Raw genomic sequence first — 11203 nt, forward strand, 5'->3', positions numbered from 1 at the left:
TTCTGCAGCCATATGGTAACCCTACTCTTTCCTGGTCACCAGAGCCAGCATATTTAAAATTGAAATGTCAGCAAATGGGGTTGGAAGAAGACCTGTGGGAGGAGGTGACAGAGCCTAGAAAATAGCCAAGAGGAAGAGGCCATTTCAGGCCGTGCAAACAGGATGCATCTGTGCAGCCAGCAGCCCTTCAGCAGAGAGAGATAACCACTGCTCACTGGAGAAAATAAAATGACATTAAGAGAGGCAGGCGTCTTCAGGGTACTCACCTCAGGTGACAGGGATCACCAGCAACAAACTATCGTAAGTATTAGAAGCACAGGGGTCAGCTACTGAGGTATATACTAGGGATGCACAAGTCAAAATTGTTTATTTTGTTTAGTGTCCCATGTTGTCCATAAGATTTTTTTTTCTTGTTTTATTTGGGGGTTTTTTAAATTATTTTTTTTTTGTTTTGGGGGAAATATAGGGAATACAGCACCCTTTTCTTCAACAGGTCCCTTTCTTGAGCAACAGGGTACACGATTGATGACATGGAGAAAAATAAAATTTCTGATATTTTCCTGTTATTTTGGGTAAGAAATTAAATGTAATGGGAAATGTCATTTCAAATGAATGCACATCCTAGAATAGATTACTAGACATGACAGGTCACTCTAATCCCTATGCCAGATCCTGGGGCAGACTGACAGTGTTCTGGACTCTATGGGCCCCTAACCACCTATCAAAGTGACTGCATTAGATGGAAGCTAGAGAACAGTGGGCTCCCCTACTGCTAAGGACCCTCAGGCACTGCTCTACTATACCAATGGTCAGTCTGCCACTGGTCAGATCTCAAAAACTGTTCCCCTGATGGTGTCAAACCATACTGCCAGACTTCAGAAATAAATCCCAAGAGCCAATCCAGACAGGCAGTGATTAAAGCCAGGACTGGCTTGGCATGTCCTTTTTGTCGAGATAGCTGCTGAGAGATGCAAGAGAACAGCAGGTTGGGGAGGGGCTGCAGGCTATACTATGTTTATTAATATCTTAATATACCGCCTGGACTTACATGCATAACAGACATACTGGGACAGACCACAAACCTTTTATAAACCCCACTAACTGATTTCACCACATTCTCCGACAACAATTCCAGAGATTACATGTTGTATGAAGAAATATTTTCTCCAGTTTGTTTTAAATCTACTACTTGATAGATTCTGAGGAAATAAAGTCTGCCCAAAACTCCCATTTACCATATGAGAAATTAAAAGAAATGTATATTGGAACCTGTTCCTCTGTATATGTTGAATTAGGATGCACACATTATATTGTACGTATGTCAAATTGTAACCAGACTGTGAAAAGTAAGAAATGAATACTGGAACTAGACCCTCTGTATAGATATATGTTTTTGCTTCTTTTAAGCTTGCTCAAACACAAGTGTTCACAGATCAATTATTTAGCACGATTTTTATAATTCTTATTATTTTTTATAATATATTAAGTTTTTCACTTCTCTCTGCATTTTGCATAGATTCAAATATATTTTTTGTCTTCACATGTTGGTGATATTTATCACGGTCTTTCACCAATTCATTACTATCAGTTTCATTCACATCACTGTATCCTTCATCTCACATTATCAATATTCTTTGCATGTTAGATATCACTCACAATCTTAGATTTTATAACCACTTCATAACTTACATATATTCTTAACGTACCCCTCATTATTTATAGGACCCCTGAAGAAGACTTTTTGGCGAAACGCGGACCATATTGGGTCCTGCATCTCTAGCGGATTAGGTCCTGTAAGGCTCTTATGTGGATTACTTTACTTTTATGTGGATGATTTTAGTGTACCTTCGGAACTTTGACATTTTCAAATAAAGTCCATTAAGGAACATCGTCATTCCACAGTTTCTTTTGGTTTCTTCTAGATATATGTTGAGTTAAGATGTTCACATTGTATTGTAAGTATGTCAGATTGTAACCCATCTTAACTATTATGTATAACCTGTAACCTGTTCTGAGCTTTTTGGGGAGAATGGGATATAAAACTAATTAAATAAAAGGAAAGTTCATGAAATATAATTTATTATATTGCCTAGCATTATCTGAGCCCTCCATCATGGACTGTAAGAGAGAGCTTCCCTTTAAGTGAGGAGATTTTTTTCTTCTTGCTCCTGCACCCTTGTGCACAGTGGTGTACACAATAAATGAAAAAAGTCAAGACCCAGGATGCAAGATGTGCACGGTTTATAAGTCTTACCTCGTCCTCAAAGCCTGCCAGGCAGCATCAATATCTGCATAGAGATTCTTCTCAGAGGGCCGGCCCGTGCTCACTCCATAGCCTGAGTAATCGTAGGAGAAGACATTACAGTTGATGCGTGTGCCCAGGCCAATGTAGAAGCTACTCATCTGGCCCAGGTCCACTGCGTTTCCATGTGAGAAGAGAACAGTGAACCTGTTGAGAGAGGTAAAGAACCTATAACATACAGGAGAGGCAGAAGTGACCGTGGGACAGCATTAGATTGAAGAGTGCTAACAGGCAGAAGTGACCATGGGACAGCATTAGATTGGAAAGCTAAGAGGCAGAAGTGACTGTGGGAGGGAAATAGGAATGTGGAGTGTTTCAGGAAATGTGGGGCTTTCACACATGGCTGTAGCACTGGGGAGTTCTACAGGGAGCATGGGACTCTCATATAGAACCTTAGTCTGGTGCTGACTGAGGAAGGCCGAGTCCCTCACATGTGGCTGTAACAATGGGGATCAATACATGGAGTTCACCTGCCTGTAAGGACAGCCCTGTCAGTTAATTCTAAGAATTACATAGGAATATATTTAATGTGGGGATGGGTGGGGGAGGGGTCTTTTTTATATGCACTTGACAATAATTGTTAGAATGTCAAGTGATTTGTACGAATTATCTGATTGAATATTGTACACTTGTTGCAAGAGTTAAAACTGAATAAAGAATTAAAAAAAAAATTCTAAGAATCACTAAAGACAAATCAACATATCATTTTTCCAGGAAAGGTCAAAGTCTGAGCCCCACCTCTGTGGAAGACTGAGCAAGTGTAAAAACACTCCAGTACCAAATGGCAGCTACTGGCACTAGTTAAAAACAGAGTTATACAATAGAGAAGACCTCCCTTCTTCTGCAACAAGCAGGTTTTTCCAGTTTCAGAGAGAGACTGAATGTTCAACTGACACACCCAAACAATGACAGAGCTAGTCAGTGTGTCAGATGAGCTCTGGGTCCCCTATTCATCCCCAGAAGCACATTCCTTCACCCTTCTTATTTCCAGTATAGGCAGTTCTCTCTTTCTTTTAGTGGAGACCTTCTCAGTTTTCGACATTTTAACTGTCTTTGTGCTCAAATGTTCCCTACTATGGAGCTTTTCCACTGATGAATACTCCATTACTAACCAAAACTCCCACCTCTTCAGAGCTTTTGGGCCAATCACAGAACATGTGCCTCCTTCACGCTCACCCACTGCCTCCCTCCCACCATTAGTGCCCCTGGTCTGGTTCACCCACATATTGCCTGTGCCAGTGGTATTCTGATATTCAAAGCAGGACCAAGGCTTAGGTCAGTTGTGCTGTGCTTTTCCCCATGAGCTTCATTCACATCCTCAGCTCAGTTCTTCTTATACTCTGTCCTAACTCCAGTCATAGGAGAAGCACATAAATATTTGTGGAGGTAGGCATCTAAGATTCACACACTGGCCAGCTTCCTGAGAAAGCACACATAGGCAAACTAGAGCTTGTGCCAGGCGAAGCTAGCAGCCAGAGCCCAGGCACCTGACGAGAAGCACACTCTGTGGGCACTTCTGAAGGATGCCGCCTTAGTCTCCAGCATTTAGGTCAGGTTTCTGTCTTCATCATCTACTTCCCACTTGGCGCCACATCAGAAAGAACAATGCAGTTCTTATATTCCTTAAAGAACATAGCCAGAACTTTATGACATGGAGTTTTACAGTCACCTTATACAGTCTTATACAGAGGCGTCAGTAGGGAAAAGGAGATATTGATGCCTCTCTACAAGACTCTGGTGAGACCTCATTTAGAATATTCTGTACAATTCTGGAGGCCGCACCTTCAAAAACATATAAAAAGGTTGGAGTCGGTCCAGAGGAAGGCTACTAAAATGGTGTGTGGTCTTCGTGATAAGGCGTATGGGGACAGACTTAAAGATCTCAATCTGTATACTTTGGAGGAAAGGTGGGAGAGGGGAGATATGATAGAGTTGTTTAAATACCTACATGATATAAATGTGCATGAAAGGAAACTCTGAAATGAGAGGGCATAGGATGAAGTTAAGAGGTGATAGGCTCCAGCGTAATCTGAGGAAATACTTTTTTACAGAAAGGGTGGCAGATGTGTGGAGCAGTCTCCCGGAAGAGGTGGTGGAAACAGAAATTGTGTCTGAATTCAAGAGGGCCTGAGAGAGAGAGAGATAATGGTTACTGTGGATGGGCTGACTGGATTGGCCATTTGGCCTTTATCTGCCATCATGTTTCTATCTAGCCCTTATGGCTTGCCTAATTATGTCTGACTTGACAGAAACTATGTTAGAACAGTGCCTCGCAAACTTTCTGGCTGGGGGCACACTAAATCCATTGTCCCGGATGGAAGGCACTAAGAAGTGTGTGGAGGCCCATCTGGCTGCGACCTGCTTTGGTGGAGGGATCCGGGAGGTGCGGGGAAAGAAGGAAAGATGCAAGCCAATAGGAGAGTCATCTGCGCTGGCTGATTTCCTACAGGATGTGCCTCTCGTCCTACAGGATGTGCCTCTCACTGCGAGAGGCACGTCCTTTAGGCAATCAGTGTCGCAGCACACCTGAAATCTCAGAAGGCATATTAGTGTGCCATGGCAATCAGTTTGCGATACACTGTGCTAGAGGCATTTAAATATCTGTATCATATTTCTACTTTCCCATCTTTCTAACAAAGCAGATTTATTTATTTAAAAAGTTTATATACCGTAGCCTACACGATTCACATAGAAACCATACACAAAAATTTGACTATACAAACATAGTAATCATAAAGGCAAATCATACATAACTTGAAATAACATCAGAGTACATAAACCAAGTCATTGACCTACCATAAGCCTCACCTCTCAACCTCAGTCAAACCCCATCACATAAATGCCTTGACAAACAAGTATGTTTTTAATAGTTTCTTAAAGCCTAATCTGGACGTACATAACCGCAAGGTTCCAGCCAGAGTGTTCCAAAGCTTCACCCCTTCCACAGACACCATAGCATCTCCAATCTTTGAATGTACTATTGACCTGCTCTTGTTAGAATTTAACTGCTTGCTTGTTTCAGATCTCAAAGTTCTTCGTGGGCAACAGATTTCAAACCATCCCTTCAATACAACAGGAGAAACACGATACAGTACCTGATGCACTATTGGCAATATTTTGTATTACACTCTATGTTGAATTGGTAACCAATGGAATCGTTTAAGAATCGGTGTTATATGAGCTATTCTCGACGCACCAGTAATCAACTGTGCTACAGAATTCAAAAGTAACTGCAATGCTCTCATCTCTATATTATTTATGACAAAGACCCCTGACCATTTTATTAGTCAACCTCTGAACTACCGGTAAGTCCATCCTATTTATGTATTTTTGAAGGTGTGGTATCCAGAACTGTATATAATACTCTAAATGATGTCTTGCCAGAGAATTGATACAGACAAAGGTACTCTTTCCTGTTTCCTGCCAGTCATTGCTTTCCCTTTACATCCTTAAGGCTTTTACCATTGTCTTTTCTGATTTTTTTTATCCACCTTATCAGATAAAACCATCCCAGGTTCTGCTCTTCTTTTGTGTACAGAACTATTTCACCCCATATACCAGGCCCAGTATATGGGTCCTCAAACCCAGTCCTCAAGGTCCACAACCTAGTCTGGTTTTCAGTATTTCCACTATGGCCTTGTCTTCCCCGAGATCCTCTCTTATCCCTCAATCGTCCAGCGGTCCAACCGATTTTCTTCCTGGTCTCTTGCTTTTAATATACCTAAAAATGTTTTTACGGGGTATTTTTTGCTTCCAGCGCAATCTTCTTTTCAAGATCTCTCTTCGCCTTCCTTAGTAGCACCTTGCATTTGACTTGACATTCCTTGTGCCGTTTATAATTATTTTCATTCGGATCCTTCTTCCACTTTCTGATGCAGTGGCGTAGCAAGAGCAAGAGGCACCTGGTGCGGTGGCGCTCCTTCCCCGATCCCCCCGCACCTCTAGTTGTTCACCGCCGCGCGCAACAAGAACTTCAATGTGCTCCTGACGACCTCCGTCGGCTCTCCCTCTGACGTCCCTTCCTATGTGTGGCACCCGGAAGTGATGTCCGTGGGAAAGACAATGCGGTCGTGAGGAGCACATTGAAGCTGTTGCTCGCGGCGGTGAACAACTAGATGTACCAGGGAAGGGGAACGCGAATGGTGAGCAGAGGGAAGAGGTGGGGGGGGGCAGAGAGGAGGAGGGGTGTCAGCTCCCCTACCAACATGGCACCGGGGCAGACCGCCCCCCCCCACTCACCCCCTTAATATGCCACTGTTCTGAAGGATTCTCTTTTTGCACTAATAGCTTCCTTCACCTCACTCGTTAACCATGCTGGCTGCTGTTTGGTCTTCCTTCCTCCTTTTTTAATACATGGAATATAGCTCTGCATTTTTTAGCATTAAATTTTATCTGCCCAACTCTACTGTGCCTCAAGCTTCAATAGATTCTTCCTCATGCTTTCAGAATATCTACTAGGGGCATAGCTACCACTGAGCAAGACCAGCAATATGCCCAGGACGACTCAATGGTAGGGGCCATCTGAAATGGAAGCCTCGTGTCCCCCCCTCTCCCACCGCAACAGGGTTTGGGCCTCGCATCTGTCTACCTCCCTTCCCCCATTCCCCTTCCTCAGTCCTCCAAATGCTGGCAGGTCACAGTCTTTACTACATGTGAATTATTTGTTACAAGTTCCAATAACTGGGAGACATAAAACACATTATTCCGTCCTTAATACAAGATAAATGACAATAATGTGCATTACATTGCTGTATAATATTACCATTAGAGGTCAGCAGTGCCATTTTGAACCTGGCGCAGACAGAAGCAGAAGCACCCCTAAACCCCAGAGATGTCTAAAGGTAGGCCCAAGGATCTACAGAAGGGGGCTTCTTTGGAAAGGGGGGGCGTTTTGTGAGGGGTAATTTATCATTAGTTGCCTGGACCTTTTAAGATGGTTTAAAGGCCCAGTGCTCCCAAGCAGTATGAACAGCGCAGTTTGCTAAGTTGAACTATTCATGTACTGTGGGAGTGACTGACCTATAGTAACCGAGTTACTGCAGTTGGTCACTCCTGTGGTAAACTAAGGCATAGTAAAAGCCCAACATTTAGCCCACCTTAATAACCACCCCCAAAAATCAGTCCCCACAAGGTCATTATGAAAGAGATTTACTACCCCCATCCACTTCTGCAGATTTAGGCTACTGTGAACAGTGAAATATGTTTGTTAGTACCACATTTGGGACTGTATAAATAGGTGCCCACATACGTACTGACAGATCAGGTCCATTTGGCCCAGTCAATCTGCTCAGTCCCATCTGCCTACTGTGTCCTCACAGACCTATTTTACATCGCCCGTCATCTCTCTCCCTCATCCCTACCACTACTCTCTGAATGGCTCCAAGCACCTTCAATTATGCCCCTATTTTGGTTGTTGGTGATTTTGGGTATCCTCCACTCTCTCAGGAAAGAAATATTTCCTCACATTTCTAAGGTAGGTGATCTTAAATGGCAAGCAGCAAGACACTGAAAAAGCAATGGATGCTGCAGGGCAGAAGCGAGTTTGTGTGGACAGAGCTTTGTGTGTGATGCTATCAGTACTGTACAGTCTCAATTATACAACTTTCAATAATCTGACAATCCAGCACATCTGACAGAGCCTCCGTGCTGATAAGAAGCACACGGCTTCTCTTCCTGTTTTCCAGCTTCACACGCTTCAAGGAAGCCATGTTTTGGAGTAGAGACCATGCTTTTCCAGTATGTGCAGCAATTTTTGAACCTTGGTCCCTGCTTTTTCAGCAAGGGAACCATTTTCGTTTTGAGACCATGCTTCTCTGCAGTTTTTTCCGTAGCTGATTAGTGTTAATAAACTATATTTTAATATGCTTGTTCTTTATGCATATAGTATGTTTTCTGTGCATTTTTAAGGGGTTACCATTGTTTTCCGTATTATCTCACTTTTCACTTATCCAACAAGAAGTCGATCCCAATATGTGGCCGTATGGTACTGGAATAGCAGGGGGTGCTGCAGGGCAGGAGTGGGCTGCATGGGCAGTGTGTGTGAGGATCTCAGTAGTAGAATAGCAGGAAGTGCTACAAGGCAGCAGGGGGGGGGGGGGGTGCATTAGCAGAGTTGAGTGTGTATTAATTCTAGTACAGGAATAAGATGGAAAATCTCTTCCAGAGAAATCTGCTTTGGGCCACCTGGTTTAGAATTTCTGCAGTCCCTTACCTTGCTCCGGGCACACATCGGATGTACATACACCCGATCCGGTTCCCACGGCTGCTCTTGGTCATGAACCCCTCCATGATGTCCAACTCCCTCTGTGTGTACTGGAAGTCAGCACGCTCCATCAGATGGAGCTTCCAGCGAGCCATGATGCCACTTCCTCCCCTGGTGCTGCTTGGAGCTCCAGCCCCGGCTCCCTCTGCCTCTGGGACCAGGGCATAAGTAGGTTCTGGTGGCAGGAATGCCAGTTTGGCCGCAATTCGACTTGGGCAAGGGGGACAGCAGAAGAGGCAGCAGAGTTCACTAACAGACAGCCCGTTCATGGCAGGGAGGAGAAGAATTTAAATTGCAGGGAACAAAAGAAAAAGGCAAAAAAAGAAAATAAACCCCAAAACCCTTTCTAAAAACTGCTGAATCAGTGTGATTTCTGTATGTCACTTTACTCATCTACTAGCCATTGTCTTACATTAGGAAAAAGTCCTACAGTCCTCTTTCATAGTGCCACCAGCAATATGAACATTTCTTTCTACTGTTTTGGACAGCAGGAAGTTTCAGATTTTAAATAAGTTAGGAAATAAAGCCAAACTCAGTAGTGTCTTCTTAAAAAAAAAAATAAATAAAACCCCAAAACACAATGTGGTAGACAAGGAGAAAAGAAAAAAAAAAGATAGTTTACAAATGTGGAGAAAGCTTATTTTTCCCCAAAGGGTGTCAAATACTGTCAGGAATTATACCACTGGGCAAATTTAAAATAATTTACATGCATGTGCATTGCATGTAAGAAAAGACATATACATGCCAGTGACATGTATATATGCAATCAAATCACCACAAGAATTAACTGACTTGTATATACAGGGCCTTAAGACCTGTTTTAAAATACCCTCAAAATAGATCCAATGAACAAGAGAGCATTTTACAATTAATGTTCCTGTATAATAATGTATTTTAACCAGCTATAGATTAAGAATTTCCTCAGGAATCAGCCGTAGTAGGCTAAACATCCATTATTGTTAAAACACAGATGAGGGAAATATACAATTTCAAGTCCCCTTTTCTCCTTTGTTTAATTTTCTTCCCTGTCAGCACACTGTTCTTTGTCCTTGGAGCATAAATACGTGTAAATTAAATAAAAGCAACGCCTTGAAAAATCTAACTCGAGTTTAAATAAAAATAGTTCGTTCAAGGACCATCAGGGCTTGAGAGGCTTTAAAAAACCGCGAGAGACTATTCCTGTTGGGCACTGCCTGGGAAAAGACAAGAGGAGAAAACTGGTATATTAATATTAATGATAATGTCAAAAAAGAGAGTAACATGGCAGGAAAATATAAAGCCAAATACCTTACGATCCACAGTCAGAGTTCTATCCTGGAAATTCAAAAAGAAACCGAACCAAACCCATAATCAAGGGAAGGGGAGATACAGCAAACAGGCTGACATCGATCCCTTAGGTAACCGCATTTTTTCAAGGGATTTTACCTCTTCTGCGCCCAACCATAACATATCGTTCAAGTGGGGGGAACAAACCCCAGGTCCCAACCGGGATCGGAAGCCAGGACTCCGATCTAATGTAACCTGCTGCCTGCCCGTGTAACCGAGGCCAAGGATCCCGAGACGGGCTTCGACCGTGCCCTGATCCAGTAGCCTCCCTGGAAAGCGGATCGGGCCTGGCTAGTCCGCCTTTAAAAGGATTTAAAGGGCCGGCGCTGCCGCGTGGCCCCCGACAGCGGCGGCAACACGTCCCGCCGGGGCTGATCGCGCGCCTCTCCTCTCTCCTTCCCTCCCGCTTTCCCTTTCTCCTAGAGGCTCCAAGTGGCGGATGTGACAGAAGCAGCAGCTCCGAAGTGGAAGTGACGCCTTCGTCCTGCGAGCAGCCCAATCCCTCCGGGGGCAGCAGGAGAGAGAGGGCACGAGGCGCGCGCTGGGAGATTAAGCTGAGCTCTAGGAAAATACACCTCCCCCCGCTCTGCCTTGTTTGGAAAATTTCAGCATTATATCATTATTGGGAGACTGTATAATATCGATGGTGTTAGTGGTGGTGTGTTTTGTTTTTTTTATTTGCAGTATACTGTATATGAAGTTTTAAAAAGGGCAAGTTATCAGATGTTAAAAACCATGATCATGTTAAAGGGGTTGATTTGGGCAATCAAAAGTCCAATAAGCAAAAGGCTGGTTCACGTCATTTTCTGTAACAAGCATAATTATGTTTATTTACCATTTTCAGTACTGTATACTTCTGTGTAAGTATACAGTGAGTCAAATTACATGTTTTCTTGGGAGAAAAAAGAGTGGAATTTAAGTAATTTTTTTTAAAGGTTAGGGTTGGGATTTATAAGATGGACTTTGTAGAGGCAGCAGTCTCATTTTATCCTCTTGCATATGGTCTACTATGGAGTGGAGACAAGTGGGGGAGGGCTAACTTGTCTCTGTTTTCACTACCTAGCCATTTTAAAACTGACTATTCTCGCCCAGAACACTTTCACTAATATTTTCCATCCCACAGACATATATGCTTTAGTTTTAAATGTTTTATCAAAGCTGTTGACAAAGGATCCAACTTTTCAAACGGATTGGTGGTGCTAAACTTGGCACACATTACCATGCCAATAAAAAGGGGAAGAAATATGGCAGAATTGCGTTTTCACGCAACAAAATCTTAAAGAAATGCTTTGACCCTCCATTATTAAGTCAAG

The 11203-nt window shown here is 43.0% G+C and overlaps 1 protein-coding gene across 2 annotated transcripts in view; it reads right to left on the reverse strand.

The window, feature by feature from the left end:
• The window catches only part of ABHD17A (abhydrolase domain containing 17A, depalmitoylase), a 46308-nt gene extending 35839 nt beyond the window's left edge, over positions 1-10469 (reverse strand). The window contains exons 1-3 of one of the 2 annotated variants that reach the window (XM_033954939.1): positions 9852-10469; positions 8514-9757; positions 2255-2449 (exon numbers count right to left, since the gene is read on the reverse strand). In XM_033954939.1, the coding sequence (XP_033810830.1) occupies positions 2255-2449; positions 8514-8833 (515 nt within the window). In that variant the 5' untranslated portion in view covers positions 8834-9757; positions 9852-10469. The remainder of the gene's footprint in view (positions 1-2254; positions 2450-8513; positions 9758-9851) is intronic. The other variant, XM_033954940.1, reaches the window with a different exon arrangement.
• Between the last annotated feature and the right edge of the window lie 734 nt (positions 10470-11203).

This window comes from Geotrypetes seraphini, chromosome 8, assembly GCF_902459505.1.
Source record: "Geotrypetes seraphini chromosome 8, aGeoSer1.1, whole genome shotgun sequence".
Taxonomy (NCBI): domain Eukaryota; kingdom Metazoa; phylum Chordata; class Amphibia; order Gymnophiona; family Dermophiidae; genus Geotrypetes; species Geotrypetes seraphini.